Source organism: Bemisia tabaci, chromosome 1 (genome assembly GCF_918797505.1).
Source record: "Bemisia tabaci chromosome 1, PGI_BMITA_v3".
NCBI lineage: Eukaryota > Metazoa > Arthropoda > Insecta > Hemiptera > Aleyrodidae > Bemisia > Bemisia tabaci.
In genome coordinates, this window is record NC_092793.1 from 18,335,439 (window position 1) to 18,352,496 (window position 17,058).

At 39.4% G+C, this 17,058-nt stretch overlaps 2 protein-coding genes across 3 annotated transcripts in view; one reads left to right on the top strand and one right to left on the bottom strand.

The window, feature by feature from the left end:
• Positions 1-1,522: 1,522 nt before the first annotated feature.
• Positions 1,523-9,791, bottom strand: mRpL50 (mitochondrial ribosomal protein L50). Its single transcript, XM_019046936.2, has 4 exons — positions 9,657-9,791; positions 8,255-8,612; positions 7,652-7,774; positions 1,523-1,770 (listed from the first exon to the last, which is right to left on the bottom strand). Exons 1-4 carry the CDS (start codon positions 9,729-9,731, stop codon positions 1,655-1,657), a joined length of 672 nt encoding a protein of 223 aa, XP_018902481.2. The 5' UTR covers positions 9,732-9,791; the 3' UTR covers positions 1,523-1,654.
• A 12-nt stretch (positions 9,792-9,803) lies between these two features.
• Positions 9,804-17,058, top strand: part of skd (mediator complex subunit skuld) — a 108,996-nt gene continuing 101,741 nt past the window's right edge. For both annotated transcript variants that reach the window (XM_019046934.2, XM_019046935.2), the window contains exon 1: positions 9,804-10,011. In XM_019046934.2, coding sequence (XP_018902479.2) covers positions 9,943-10,011 — 69 coding nt within the window. In that variant the 5' untranslated portion in view covers positions 9,804-9,942. The remainder of the gene's footprint in view (positions 10,012-17,058) is intronic.

Sequence of the window (17,058 nt, forward strand, 5' to 3'; positions counted from 1 at the left end):
AAGGTTCTAAATCAACAGATAAGAAGAAAAGTAGCGTTTACATTATTGGGACCAGTAAGTGGAAACTTCTTGCTTCAAAACAAAAACCTTAATCAACGTATGTCAAATTGACCATTAACAAGTAATTAATCACCCGACAAATATCACAGTTTGATTCTGTAAAAGAGTCTCCTCATGCCACAAGGCAAGTTACTGAGATTAACCAGAAAAATTCAGTCAAATAAGAAAAATATGTAACTGTAAAGTCCAATATCAGTTCAGTGTTCAATTAGTGGCAAAGGGGAGGTTTTAACTGACCAACACTCTGACTTTTCTGTTTTCTCTCTGTTGAAAGGCTTTTATTTGTGATTTTGATAGTGATCCCTTTCAATTCAAACTTGAATAAAGCTACAATTTTGGATCTTCCCAAATGGATTTTTTGGGAAACCATAATTTCCAATTGGATCGAGTTCACTAGAAGTGCACCGAGTCGCATCAAGTTTGAACTGAATTAGAGCTTTGAACTTTCATCACTCCATGAGACTCAATGTTGAGGACTAAGCTCAGTAGTAACTTATTTTCACTTGACTTTGAATCTTTGACAGAGGAAAATTTAAGACTACTCGAATTTTAAAATACTCCTGACTAATTTTTTCAAGATGAGAATTGATGCGTATCTGTTAAATTTAGTTCAGTTCTCTCAACCATCTGTGTTCTCTGAAGGTAGATAAGACATAACATGTGACTAAAGTTTTTTAAAGTTGACCTATTGTCCTTAGAACACTGAAATCATGTGTGGTGGATTCATACTTTGCAGAACCTAGAGCAACCTTCAATTTTAATTTTTACATTGGTGGTTGCTGCTTTAATGTAAATTAGCTGCAAATACCAAATTTGGAATATTATTTAATGAAAGCTTGTGTTCTCTGTTTGCCTCGTCCAAAAGAAATTGACAATATTGATGGCTTCAGTCGAAAAATGGGTACCTCTGATCGAAAAATTGAAAATCTCTGCTCGTGTTTTACTTTTCCAAAGAAAATCAATCACGACTTTTCCTCCAATTTCTCGAAAATATTCACATGAAATTTCAAAACAATATTTTCGTTGGTTTTTAACATAGAGATACACACTACTAAACTTGAGGCACCAATGTTTTAAAATAACGCACCAAAAGATAAAATTTTTGCGTAAGTTTATTTAGCTATCAAAGGTAGATGAGGGTGCCATAGACTTATTTAACTCATTATTCAGTTTCAGAATTAACTATCCTCTTGTCCATTTCATGGAAAAGCAGAATTTTTGGTTAGGAGATCATCCCTACGGATACAGCCAAAAATTCACACCATAGAGCTTGAGGCAGGCAGCAAAAACACATACTAAAAGAAATTCCTTTAGACCGAATTAAAAATTGGAGAGTTTTAGTCACTCGCAACAGACTTCTTTACCCAATTTCATTTTCACCAAAAAAAAAAAGTCAGTGCTCGAGACCTATGTTAAAAAGAGGGGGCAGCATTAATAGATCAAAGACAATAAAAGTCCTTAATAATAATATGTAAGTAAAATTTTTATTTACAATTGAACCATACAACTATTCATTAAAGAAAAAAAACAAATTGGACAGAACTTGATGACTGTAAAAAATGCAATAAAGTAGGAGTGGAAAACTTTATTTGACTTAGTAATCCGTTATTGGACCTGCATCATAGCCTTTGAACTTCTTCTTGGCCTTAATATTGGTGACAATGGTGGAGCTTTGAGGGAAAACCGTAGTTTTGAAGAAAGAGTCGTCCTCTGAAAAATACAAGATTAACAAGTTGTGGGAAGGTGCTGGAATAATAGAGTATTTTCAATCTACCTAGTTTCAACTCAGAATTAGTACCAATCCAGTCTGCAATGTGGAAAAGATTAAGCTATCACTGTGGCAAAGTTATGGAAAACTGATAACTTGCAAAGACTTGATGTTGGCAATGAGTAAGCTACCCTGATCATAGATCCTGTTTTGATGGATTAAATGTCTAGATTATTTTTCTCGTGTTTGATAGCAACTAGTAATTTACACTAGCTGATTCCTTTGCGTTGATTGAAAAATTTAAAGTTATATTTTATATTAGCTTAGTTAAATTTCAGGGGGGAGAACCAAGAAATCAGCTAGTTCCCTTGTCAAAGAGAAGAAACCAAGAGCAATTTGGACAGCTTTATGCAATAAGGAACTAGGGTCAAATTTTCGATTTTTTTTTTATGATGAATTCCGTATCAGGAGGGTATTTACTTACTATTGAGAAAAAGAAAATCCTCAAAAACAATTTTTATCCCGCTTCAGCGACCCCTCAAAAATTTGCCGTCGCAGGATCACGCGAAGTTCATTTTGCAATTGGGACCTATACTATGGTTCCGTATTGCGTAATGCGAAACTCGGATTTCCCATTTTGCAATTCGGAACTATAGACAGGACGGCATAATGCTTTCTCGGCATTCTCGGCTCCTGTTCGACCGATCTTGCTGATTTTTGGTATCCAGGGGTACTTTTCGACGGGAAACTCGAATTTCTGGTCAAATTTTGAAAATTCAAAAATCCAAGATGGCGGATGTGGCCTAAAATGCTATCTCGGCTCCTGTTCGATGGATCTTGTTGATTTTTGGTATCCGGGGGTATTTTTCGACGGGAAACTCGAATTTCTGGTCAAATTTTGGAAATTCAAAAATCCAAGATGGCGGATGTGGCCTAAAATGCTATCTCGGCTCCTGTTCGATGGATCTTGTTGATTTTTGGTATCCGGGGGTATTTTTCGACGGGAAACTCGAATTTCTGGTCAAATTTTGGAAATTCAAAAATCCAAGATGGCGGATGTGGCCTAAAATGCTATCTCGGCTCCTGTTCGATGGATCTTGCTGATTTTTGGTAATCGGGGGTATTTTTCGACGGGAAACTCGAATTTCTGGTCAAATTTTGAAAATTCAAAAATCCAAGATGGCGGATGTGGCCTAAAATGCTATCTCGGCTCTTGTTTGATCGATCATGCTGATTTTTGGTACCAGGAGGTACCGTAATAGCACACCTAGTCTTGGAGATGTTTTTAAATCGTGTCAATGACACCAAGCGACCAAGCCTCATTTCTGAAATGCTTCACGTGATACTTTAAAAACCCGAATGAAGTGTCAAACACGAAGCCACTCTGTGTTCAACACATTCCCATGTCACCACATTTTATGTGTCTGTGAAACATTTGCAGATTGTGTCACCGAAATGTTTCGAATTCATTTTTTGCATATTTCAATGACACAATGGGCAAAGGTCTCCGTTGGCAGTGCATTTTTGACACATTTCTGACACATTTGTAAAACAATGAGCCTTTAACTCAGATTTTCCTCTGATTTTCTAACATTTTCGGTATAATCACTACAGTCCATGTAGTGTTAAACACGAGCCCACTCTGTGTTGAATACATCCGCATGTCACTACTTCTTAACCGTAAAAAAAATTTTCAGACATCTGTTTTAGCAAATGTCGTGGAGGCATTATAGCTATCAAAACAAGTGCCTGGGTGGCCTGATTACAGACTATGCCTAAGGAGAGTATGGAACTATGGGTTCACTCCATCAGTATTAAACTATCAGAGGGATTAGGACGTCCTCACTTTAGAAAAGTATACGCAAAGCATGATGTACGGTTTCAATATTTTAGATAATCCATAACTTATAAGCTTTTATGGAGATAAATCCGATGCATACCAAGAATTTAAAACTATTTTTAACTCTGCATAATTAAATAGCCAAAAAGTAAACCTTGAGACAAAAAAATAAACCAAAATTTGGTAAAATTGGAAAATGAAACGTCAACGCTCTCTGGTGGGTTCAGTTTGATCTAGGAAAATTTTTAGAAAGGTCTGAGAAATGTTTTCAACTTGTGTTCACCAGGTTTTAATGACAATCAAGGCACTGTTTTGTTTAACTGATATATTCCTGACACATTTCTGAAATAAATTTCCTTACCCTTATGCGTTTAAATTAATTTTATAAATGGTTATGACGTACGATCGCCGCAATTAAATGAGAGTGATACGAGTATTTCAACTGGAGAGCAATGAGGGAAATTCGTACACGAAAATCTGCAGGCGTTTCAAATACCATTCCGTCACGTTTCATACATAGATTCAACATATAGCTGTACCTTATCACATTAAAAATACGAAATATCTGCCAGTTGTTTCTGAAACATGTTTTTGAAGGATCTTGGAAACGTTGCTAAATTGTGTCAGAAATATGTCAGGTTTATTTCTCAGAAACTTCGAACTTCCAAGAATTTCTGCAGCAACGTTTTAAATATGTTTTAGAAATGTTTCCAAAATATTTAGTTGATCTCCTTTCCCAACATATCGTACACAAATCTAATACGAATCTGTGCCTGGGTCGTTAAAAAAAAAAATTGACACAATTACAAATTTTTTCCGATAGATGTCAATAAAGGTTCATTGATTTTCATATAAATTGTGGCAGAAATGTTCCGTAAATATGTTTCAATCATAGGCTTAGCTGTGGCAATGGTTTTGAAATGTTTTTGAAACCTTTCTGCTATAGTTTATTGAACGGACTGCAATATATTGACAACACATAGCTGACACAATTCTTACACATTTTTTGGGTGGGTTATTTATGCCTTTTTGAAATAAGTTTGAAACGTTTCCAACTTATTTTTAAAAAAGTTTGAATGACCGCAATTAGAAACATTTTCGATTTGTTTTCAATACGTTTCAAAGACCAACTTGCCCATTTCATGTATTCGTTTTGAAAATTTGTTGGAAACATATGTCAATGACTGATCCGAGATTGACATAATTTGAAACATTTTTAAAAACATTCCATTGTGTAACTGTGCTATTAGGGATTTTGGACGGGAAACTTGAATTTCTGGTCAAATTTTGAAAATTTGAAAATCCGAGATGGCGGATGAGGCCTAAAATGCTATCTCGGGCTGCTCGACCTATCGTGGTGAATCTTGGTTGTATAGGGGGTATTTTTGGCCGGGAAACTCAAATTCCTAGCCGAGTTTCGAAAAATTGAAATTTCTCAAATTTTAACATTGAGCTTGTTCAGTGATTTTTGATTTTTGCGTTTTTTGAAGTATTTACTACGCATAAGCCACAAATAATTTCTCCGATATTTTTCGCATTTCAATCCACGAAAAACAAGTTTGAGGTTGCGTCTTCTGAGCTCCCCTTTAAACGTGTGTCCGAGGAATGAAAGATCCCCCAGGGGATACTTACTCAAGTAAGGTCATTTTCGGCCACATCCACCATCTTGGATTTTCGAATTTTCAAAATTCGATCAGAAATTCGAGTTTCCCATCCAAAAATACTACCTGGTACCAAGATTCACCGCGATAGATGGAGCACGAGCCGGGATAGCATTTTAGGCCACATCCGCCATCTTGGATTTTTGAATTTTCAAAATTTGACCAGAAATTCGAGTTTCCCGTCGAAAAATACCCCCGGTTACCAAAAATCAGCAAGATCCATCGAACAGGAGCCGAGATAGCATTTTAGGCCACATCCGCCATCTTGGATTTTTGAATTTTCACAATTTGACCAGAAATTCGAGTTTCCCGTCGAAAAATACCCCCGATTACCAAAAATCAGCAAGATCCATCGAACAGGAGCCGAGATAGCATTTTAGGCCACATCCGCCATCTTTGATTTTTGAATTTTCAAAATTTGACCAGAAATTCGAGTTTCCCGTCGAAAAATACCCCCGGTGACCAAAAATCAGCAAGATCCATCGAACAGGAGCCGAGATAGCATTTTAGGCCACATCCGCCATCTTGGATTTTTGAATTTTCAAAATTTGACCAGAAATTCGAGTTTCCCGTCCAAAAATACCCCCTGACCCCGAAAATCAGCATGATCGATCGAACAGGAGCCGAGATAGCATTATAGGCCACATCCTTAATCTTGGATTTTCGAATTTTCAAAATTTCACGATTCACGGGTTTGTTGACCTATTCAAGGGTTTATCGATCAATTCACGGATTTTTCGAACGAATCACGGGGTTGTCAATCGATTCACGGATTTGCGGATCGATTCGCTGGTTTTTGATCGATTCACGGTCGTCAATCGAATCAGTGCCGATCAAATCCCGTCAATCGGTTCATGTTCTAACTTTTCGATCGATTCATGTCAGTCATGTCGGAATTATGACACCGGTTTTTCAATAATTTGTCGATCGAGTCGGTGTTGATCGATTCATGCTTTCATTTTTTGATCGATTCATGTCAATCAAATCTATAAACCCTCGCGTCCAAATTGCATGTTAATATTAGCCACCATTCTCGAAATATTAGCAAGTCGGTAGGTATCCATATTTTTGGCACACCCTGTTTTTTGTAGAATATCTTTCCGCAGGGACAACCTCCCCCCTTCCTCGTATGATGGAAGGAAGGGGTGTTTTCTCTGTTGGGGTTAACCCTCTAGTTTGTAATAGTGACACCAGGGTCGTCTCCCCTATGCAGTCAGTGCTAAAACAATCTATAGTTCCTAATTGCAGAATGAGATTCCCCGGATTCTTCATTTTGCAATAAGGAACTATAGCCTTTTTTTGTAATTATTGGCAACAGTCTGATGTTTTTGACGAATCTGTCAACACAGGGTGTTAAAGGAACTCCATAGCTATAAAATGAACCATCAAACCGCAACATTGATCGTTTTGATGAAAAACGCCAATGGTTTTTGCAAAAGTTGCTCTCCTGAAAACCTACTGTTCTGCCTATAGTTCCGAATTGCAAAATGCTATCCATTTATTTTACATACTCTACAAAGAGTTCTGTCAGTTAACTACCCTGCAGACCCTTTGTTTTCTTTTCATTTTAGTACTGCCGATTCTTTCTGTCTGTTTAATGGATGAGCAACCCACAGGAGGTCATTTTCTGACTGAAATCTCGAGAATTACAATAATCTAATTACTATTTCAGCGCATAGGTGTGGTTAAGCTGTTGCTTTTAGATGGGCATTGCTGAGATTTCTGATGGAAGGTCCACAATGGCGTTGATAAAAAATGACCAGCAGACTTGGCTTGTTTCTTTGTGGAGCCAAGATAAAAACATTTAATAGATATTTTCTCTTGGAGACTTTTTTGTCTTCAAAGTAAATAAAGATAAAAGCTGTTAAATTATAAAATTTTACCATGGGTAGATCAATAATTGAGTTTTCAGATGATTCTTTTAATCTTGCGGACAAGCACTTCTCTTGCGCTTTTCTCATATCAATCCATTCAAATTAGATACCTACTAAAAGTATGTTATTAAAGATTTTTTACAGGGTTACCACTGAATTCAGAAAATGAAATTCCCTGATTTCCCTGTCACGTTTTGGTAAAAGTCCCTGACACTTGAAAAAGGTATGCCAGGTGATTAAAAAGACACTTTGAAATGATTTTCACACAAAATCTGTAGTTCGAAGTGTTGAACTCATTCTAGAGAGCAAGTAAAGGTGACTTGAAAATTTTTCCTTGACAGTGGCAACCCTGTTTTAACATTTTCGATGGAAATTTTCAGACCTTTTCCTGACCGCTGGACAGATCATAAAAATAACTGACTTTTTCTGGACCCGAAAAAATCAGGAACTTGTGAGCTGGACTAGACGGACAAAAAGGAAATAGAATTGGGAACTTTCTAAGACTTACCAGGATGATATCGCACAGGCTCTTTCTGAATATGTAGATTTGGGGGAAGATCATCGCGAGATATTAAAGCATCATATGGAGTTCTAGTGTCAACAGGGGTCGTGTAGAATTCATAAACATCTCCTGGAAAATTATATTATAAACAAATTAAAAAACAAATTAAAGCTATTTGGGAGAGACGCGTACATATATAATATGTAGTTCTCTGTTGGAGATTTATACTTGAGGTACCTATTGTGAGATACAAGTATATTAGAAGTCATAGGAAGTTAGCTGAAAAGTAGTTGCATTCTTTAGGTCCGAAGGCTGCTGCATTGTTATCCTTTGATGGAGATTAACGTTTGAGCAAGGATGATGCTGCTGCTATGAGTAAATGCATTTAATGGTTCTGTGTTTCTGGCAGTCAAAAGTAAACAACTGCCATCATGTCTGACACGCTATCTAGCAGATGTGTTAGATATTTAGTAGCTTTTAAACATTCTTTAACAATTCACCTCTGGTAACATTGAGCCTATGATACTTCTCATTTTGATCAATGCCAATTTCTTTGGAATATGCAAGTTATTTTTCTTGACCTTAAAAAAGGGTAATTAGTTTACTTACTCAGTGTTCTCATTGTATGTAAGAGCGAGTTGGGTATTCTGTAGTTGAGGGTTTTTTCACACTCATAAAAAAATTTGAATCTCTTATCAGGATCATCAAGAGGGACAGTATGGTTGGAGCTGAGGAGTACTTTTTTGCTGACATTCTTCAACAATTCTTCAACATTCTCTGGAGGTTCATATGGTTTATTCGGTCGTAAGAATCCTCTGGCCATAATTGACTGACCGATAGGGAAAAAAGGTTCCACAAGTTCAAGTTCATGGTCGGGTCTTTTCTCTTTCTTCTTCAGTTTTAGTAAATGAGGAAGTTTGTGCTTTTTCTTACTTTTAGGCACATCCCTTCCAGATGCTGTTTTGCCCTGAAAAGGAAAGAGCATATTAAGCTTTCAGATTAAATACTTGAAGTTTTGGAGGAAAAAACTTGGAAATTTGAGTACAGGATCTCACAACTAAAACAGGGTCTTTGTAAAAGGAGGTTTTAGAGCTGTCAATATGAACAGTCTAAGTAAAGTTGGCAAAATGCTTAAGTCAATGTCTGTTGCCAATGAAAAGGTAAGTAACTGATATTATCTGACATTGAAATCACACGCTTCACACATGTTACGCAAATCAGCAACAAGGCTTGGCAACCATCTGATAATATTGGATTGTCATCTGCACTATCCGGATAGATTTGATAATTTTGATACAAATCTCGATGAAAATAACTTTATTTTCGAAATTTTAGCCCCTAAGTGATGACTGTTGACTTCTATATTCAGCTGCCACATTCAGCATGTTTCATACGTTGCAAGTGTTTGGCTGAAAGTAAGGGTCATCGGTGCATCACTCATCGATGATCGTGGAATGTATAGCAAAAATCCTCATCGATAACCCCTAGTTTCAACTTAAAAGCTTGCAATGTGTGCGAAGGGCACAAGATTCCAACATTGGGGCAACATTGGCTCACTAACCAGGTATCAAAATTATTTGAGTATGAACCATTTTCGGATGGGTGTGCCTTTGACTGTTAATATGAACAATCGTCCTACTATTTTGAACACAGTAGATCTGTTAAATTGATCCTGTGGGTTTTAACTGAGTAAAACGGCAGCGCCCTTCCTGCCGGCACCATTGGTGAAAGGAGGAGTTGTGGATGAATATTACCAACATGTGAAAAGGGCAATGAAGGAGATGAGCCCGAGGTGACGGGCAAGTGAAAGGTAGATGAAAATCTTTAAAAAACCATAAGAACATGAGAAAATGAATCTTATCAGTGGTTTGTTTGTGTACATAATGCAGGCAGTGGGCTAACCTAACAAAGAAGTTTTTGTGGCGCATTAACAGTTCGGGAGAGCCCAGAATCTGTTAGTGAGGAAATTAATTAATCCTTCAAGGATGAGGTAGCAATTAATGGAACTTACATTGATAAATCTAAATTGAGTGAGAAATGGTGAAAAATTTTTATTTGGCAACACATGCCTTACGAGGGCAGCCATGTTGGTCACTACTGAAAATCACGTGACGCAGAGAACCAATCAGAGCGACGTAAGCATTGGAGCTTGTTGTCCTATTCCGCCATCTTGACAGTCGCCATGAAAGGTGAAAATCCTTTTCGTTATCCTGAGTTTTTAGTGAAATTTTAATTGTTTTAAATGTCTTATTTCAGTGATTAGTGGTGCTAAGGACGCTCTATAAGATGGATTAACAATGACACATCAGAATCATCAGACTAACGGCGCTAGTCTCGAAGATTGCCACACGAATTTCTTTGCATTGGTAAGTCCAAGCAGTAGCCTGTTTCCGAATTAGAGGAATCGGCCTTGTCTTTGAACACCGTTACATGAAGCATTGTACAAAATGGCATGAATCGAAATTTCTAATCAGTCCTTTCACCCCTATCCATAAATTTTGCATTCCATGCAGAGTTATACTTATCTGATTGTTTGGTTGTCACACTCAGCTGGCTCTAATCCTGAGACATCTGAATGTAATTTTAGCATTTTGAGAAGCAAACGGAGTTCTATCATGAAACTACCTCTCAATATTTATCATGTTGTGGATTTTAAGCCACTGTTATTTCAAGCATTTCTGGGATAACTAGCTATCTGCATCTGCAAACTAGCTTGCGCTGCGTGACCTACAAACTAGCTTCCTAGCTGTTGCCTGCACTATCATGAAGATGATATGCTGCAGATTAGATGAATTGTTAATGTTTATGATTGAGCCACCCTTACAATTTCTGTTTCTCATACACGCTTACTTCTGTACCAGTACCTTTTTAAGGATAATTTTACCGTAAATATGAAAGTACTCTAAATGGGAAAGTTTTCTCCCCCTCTCAATACTCAAATCGAAGGTGAAGTCAGTGTTTCCTCTGTCCATCATTTGCCATGAATTTTAATGTTTTCTTGCTGGAAGCTGATTCTCATGGGATCCGAAACAAATGCAAACGGAAAAGTTTCCAAATGCACCTATTGTTCTTTTCATCTAAAGTTCTCTTTATCTCAAGCCTCTACAGAGATATCTGTCCATGCCTCAATTCTCACTATTACTAGAGATCACCTCTCATTCAAAGTAGCCCTGTCAAGAGCTCCCATTAGTAATACTGTCAGTCTTGCTGATTCAACACTTGGAATCTGGGTACTAGTAAGTGTACCCACCTCTTAAAGGCTCTCTTGAAGAAAGTAAGGGCGAAATTAAGCAAGTCGAAATGTCTGTTTTTTATCTGTCCATCTTCAGCAATTTAAAAACCCTCATCGCCTGGCCAAGTCAACCTCTATTAGCTAGTTTGTTGGTTCAGGTGATGATTCTGAGGAATGCTATCCCAACCTGAGACAATTTCTAGACAACCCTAATCGTAAATTCTATGCCATTTTGTCCACTATTTCTTGTCAACTTTTCTTGCTTCTCTAGACTGTTAGATTTGTAAGATTAATCTCAAAGAAACTTTTTCCTGCTGTTAAGAGTACGATGGACTCATTTGGAACTAGATTTATCGAATCGCTGCTTGAGGGATTTGATGCACTGACGAGAATTTTCGCTATGTACTCAGGATTTGATGAATTCCAAGGTTGGTTACATGGTCGGTGGTTGCACAGTGAAGCGATGCATGAAGTATCAATGTGGAAATCATCTTACTCCTGCAAGTGATCAAAATATACTGCAGCACCAAGTCTGTTCTGAAGATTAAGAATTCTTGTGTGTAGAACGTCAGAATCGGTACCCTAGAATTTCAAATTAGATATGAATGTCTCTCTCATGACTTATCAATCAGCTAGCCATAGTCCGCGCTTGATTTTGAGGTTGTGAAGTAATTGATAAATTAAGGGCTATTGACACCAAGTGACGTTGACAAGGAATATAAGATAGCAAATGGACTGATTTAGTGATAAGGTCATTCTACATATTGCCATTAAGTTAAGATGCCTGAATATTTCAAATATTGAATGGATGTACCTAGTCACAAAATCAGTTCCTTGCAAGATCCTAATCCTTTAGGCTTCAGTAATTTTAGAAAATTGATCTGCGTAATTTTGTGGAGTAATGAAATCGCATTTATCTAACCTACCTAAAACAAGAGTAATATACGATACAAAGAACCTTCCCTTGAGTGAATTTATTGGAAGTTCCGAACCTCTATGGGCCGTTCTGTCCTGGTTTGTCTCATCAGTTACCAACACCAGTGGACACCTTTGTTACCAGATTCGACCAATCAGATACGTTGGTTTTCGATAGGTGGAACTTTTTTTGGAACCACCTTGCAAGGTGGCACCAAAATCATGCACCAATGTTGCGATTCGTTAGTCACCGAATTGGAAGTTCCGAACTTAAATAAATTGGCAGTTTGTAGGTTTGGGCTTAAAAGTAGTACTGAACCTCTAATTAAAATTTGCTTATGTAGCATAGGAATCCTGCTGTTACATGTGGAACTTATTACTCTCATATATATCTTCATTACTCGGTATTTGTGCTTATATGCAGCTTTGCACCGTTGTTTAAGTCCATACCCCATCCTCTATCTTGCTCTGAGTGAGTGATGTAAGATAGGCAAGGAGCATTTGCGTTCTGCCTCAAATCCTTGACAATTATCAATTGCCCAGAAAACATGTCACAAAACTTTTATTTTTTAACTCGAAGACTTGCTCTTAGCTTGAGCTTACCCGTAATGAATTTTTTTAACCTTTATCCGCTCATTCATTGCCTGAAATTTTTCAAGTGCAAATTGTGATTTTTTTGTACCTAACTTTCCTGATTTTACATATTCAACTTGGCCGCTATGCGAACCTTCAAAATTAGCCCGGTCATATCTACCCCTTCCCTTCTTCTGTATGAATCTCTGCTGGGCACGTAATTTTTATTTCCAGCGTCTAATCGTCCATTCTATGATAATCTTGCTATAAATCCAATTATTCAGTTCGAACTACTCTTTCGGGAATGTGACTCCTCGCGCAACGTTGCCCCGCCGCAAGGTTAGGTAATCGCTTCACTTTTTCCGATGAAGTACGAAAATCAATGTAGAACGAAGAGCGGGAAACGAGCGACGGACGGATGGAGGAGGAGGGACCGTGCTACGAAGAGGAGAAAGGTGGCTAGTGTGAAAAGTAGGTCAGTGTCCAATGTGAATTTCTCGAGCTGTTGATTCGGAGCTAGTGTGTGTGTTTGTGTTTATCGCAGAATCCCCCCGCCTCCCTATCCCTTGCTCTTATTCCGAGGGTTCACGACGCCGGTCGGTCGGGTGGGTTGCCCGTTGCCGTTTGAGAAAAAGCTCCGAACTCGTCGGTAACCGAAAGTTGCGCTGTGGGATCCTCGGGGTCTGGGGCCGGAGTTGGCGATTTCGAATCTCCCCCCGATACGAGCTGCCGCCGCCGGGAACTTGTTGCTCGACGGAGCCGGAGCGGTGCGGTGGTGCGCCCGATGGAGCCGATGAATGCTGAGAAACGGGCTCTGCTTTGAGGCTGCGAAGAGGAAACGCGAGCCGTAATTTGAGTCAGGGGTGTGGAGGGGGCTCGATTCCCTGATCGCGGGGCAAATGTGAAGGCACTTGGAACGGGGAATAAATGTGAAGGCAGAAGGTATAACCCTGCTAAGCGTGTAGGTTTTTGAGAAGGAAATTGTGTAACGCGCTCTTTTATGGGAAGAAAAGTAGTCGGTGCTCGAGAGCAAACTCATCGGAGGAAATCGAACAGACGTGGTCCAAAACTGGATCAAAGTTTGATGGACCCGGCGGGAGTTTAATGGAGTTTCGGAGAGTTTGATGGAAAATCGATCAAATTCACAACAGCCGGACGGAATGCTGGAGAAGTTTCGGTGAGAGAGGGTGAACTTGTTGAAAATTCGTCAGCGATCAGGTCGGATTTCAGAGGAACTCGAGGGTGGCGACTTGAAGGTATGATCGCTGAATGAACGAGGACTTTCTAAACACCTGGCTCCTGGCATGCTCGGTCCGGCCGCGGCGCGTTTCGGTGAAGTGACAGTTGCATCCTCGGCCAAGGAAAGCTGCCGCGCCGCTGTGTTGCCGCCTGTCAGTTCTAATAATTTATTCACTATCATACGCTGCTCAGCGTACGAAGGAATTCTGTCAATTTTCAGCCGAAACGGCAACGATGCAAGCGGCGGGGCACGATATATCCAAACGATGAACCAGGCTTGAGATGTAGTGTAAAGCAGCGAGTGTACTGTGATCCATTACCGCTCTAAAGTAACCGTTTTGATGGTCAAAAATTTTGGGCGCTTTAAGGGAATTTCTTGTGGATTACCGGTGGTCAAAAAACTCCCGGGAATATCAGGGCCAAGGAACCTTAGTTCTTGCGATACAAGCACTAATGATAAGAAAAATATCGAAAGTGCAGCAGGCCCATTCTTTGAGGAACAGCGGCTAAGCATGAGGGACGCCTTCATCAAGAAAAGATACTTCCTAGCGTGGCCGCGGAGGCCGAAGAGTTGCATCTTTTAAATATTCAATCAACACTGCAGCAGCACGCACTCTTTGAGCCACCTTGATTCTGACCGCGTGCGTATAGATACGGAAAACGGCAACAGATCATGGAGCGTAGAGCTGAGGAAGAACGCCGTATGAACATTCGAGAGTTGCCAAATTTCCCCAAATAAAACATGTATTTTTGAAGAATGTTGTGCATATTTTTCCTTGAAATTTTCAGACATTTTAGATTAAATTACGAGCGAAATCTCGTGAAAAATCGGAGAGGATACATGGAAAAATTTCCCTGAAATTTGGAATTTGCCGAAGGAAAGTTGACGAGGCCTGATGGCTCATACTGCCGTGCTAAGGAAGAACGCCGTATGAGCCTTCAGACGTTGCCAAGTTTCCGTCGATAGAAACCAAATTTATCAGGAAAATTGTGAATGTTCTTTCCCAAAATTTTCGGATAATTTTGCACGCAATTTAATTTAAAATATCTAAAAATTTCAAGGATTAATATGAATGAATGCTGTCAAAATTCATGTTTTATCAAGGGAAATTTGGCAACTCTCGAGTGTTGATACGGCGTTTATCCTTAGCATGGCAGCGTACGGCGTTGTTGCTCAGCGAAGGAGAGAAGAGCGCGGGCTATGTGTGGAGCAATGCTCTCGGGGAGATTTTCCAGCTCGGAGAGACGCAACGGAGAGGAGGTGCATCCCGCGAAGATGCCGCGAGAGTGCGAGCGAGAGAATGGGATTTTTCGAGGAAGGTCGAGCCGCTCGAGCGACATGCGAATTACTCTCGACTCGGAACAATGTTAATTATTATCAGGTACTCCACTTATTGACCGGAGCCGTAATTACGTTGTCTTTCTTTTCTCTTCCCCCTCTTCTCGTGTTCAGAGCTCGTAGCCTCGCGTCTTGGTCGCGTCGTGCTCCCACGCGCAGTGCGACGAGTCCCCTCCGAGTCGGGATATTTCTCCCGCCTCCCCCATCTAAGCTATAATCCCGTCTCTCCCAAATTTCCCATAGTAAAATGCTTATTTTGAAGGAGAGTTCTATCAGGATTTGAGGTCAATTAGGAGTTAATCCCGATTTCACCAGGATTTGAGGAAAAATCCGTCGTAAAATCAGGATTTGAGATAAGTCGACCGTCCGATCGGATTTTTTATCGAGCTATTTTTGTGAAGTTACATTTATTCCCCGCAAAAAATCAGGATTTCGAAAAATAATGAAATCAGGAGTTTCTCTTGAATTTTTCACACGATTTAGCAGGGTGTCTAGCATCAGGATTTTTCCGATTCTATCAGGATTTGAGGTCAATTAGGATTTAATCCCGATTTCATCAGGATTTGAGGAACAATCGGTCGCAAAATCAGGATTTTAGATAGGTCGACCGTCCGATCGGATTTTTTTATCGAGTATTTTTGTGATGTTACATTTTTCTCCGCAAAAAATCAGGATTTTGATACAAAAATGAAATCAGGATTTAGTAGTCAAAAGTAAGGAAAAATCAGGATTTTCCGGAAAATGAAAAAACTAGACACCCTGTTTAGATCTGATAGCGATTAAAATTGGAGGAAAATATTAGCAATTAAGGACTTTTTCGGTAAAAGGGCGCATGAGGCTTCTAATGTTGCTAAGATTGGGCAAATTTTTTTATATCGTTTGTTGCGGATTTATGGCTGACCCTTGCATCCTTCTCGCTATTTTCCCCTAAACAATTTGTAAAAAAAATAAACTCAAAAATACCCAAGAACGTGTAGCTATTAATTTTTCTGTTAAAAATTCTGAGTTATAAGATTTATTTTTGACTCTAATTATAATTGTTGGAATTTTTTGGCCGCGTTTCCCCCGCGAAATGGTGTGGACTCAGCACCATTTCTCCACCTTGTTAATTTTTCTGTATAGTGGATTAATGCTGAGTAATAGGGGTTTTCCGCTATAACGGCAATACTTAGCGCAACATGTCTGCTACAGAATGTATAACACACCGCTGGCCGCGTTTGTTGACATGTCCTCTGCGGCAGCACCACTGTGCGGCAGAAAGCCGGGAGAACTATTGCAATGGAATCCTCTCATTTTCATTGCCACTTATACATCTTTCGTTATAATTACGCTCTTAAATTGTTTCTCCTCTCCCTTTTTTCGCGTTAGCTGCATTGATTGAATTATTATACGATCTTTATGCTCCGCGATAAACCTCGTGTTTATGTTTCTCTTTGTGCCGATAATCGGGCTCTGTTGACATGCCCGCGCTTTGGCCATCGCTGCGTTCGGCGTCACGTCTGATTTAACGGCGCTGTTGCCAAACCTGACGAAAGAGCTTCCCTTCCGCGATGTTCACCTCGCTCGAATCTGGACGATGCAAGCGTATGATCCAAGTTTCTGCGCCTTTCACCCGCACCAGAGTACATAAGTACGTGGGACGGGAGATTATGGATATGTCGGTAATTTTGGAGGTTTGGTCATAGAGCTTTTAGGGCCCCTAAAGGTAGGCAACCGATGAACTCAAAATACCCAGAATGATTTATTTTTACAGCCGTCGCGATACGTCGTTTGTAAAGCACATATTTGACTTAGTTTTCGCATAAATCTACTCATTTTTGCGGTAGAACGCTCATTTATGAACATTCTTGGCCATCTTGGTTTGATATTGGAATCTTAAGATAGGCAGCGGAATTTTTTTAGTGTTTTTCGTGTCTAAAGGATGGTTGCCTTATTGGACGTTAAGAGCTCCATAGCTCGACACGCCCATACTTCCTGATATCGGCAATCAAGCTGGGACCGTTGACGAGATTTTGTTGACTGTTGTTCATGATTTTTGGTCCATGACATCCCCAGGGCGGCCGTTTCTTGAAGATCGAGTCAACGGAAACTCAGAGAAGAGAATAAATACTTTTA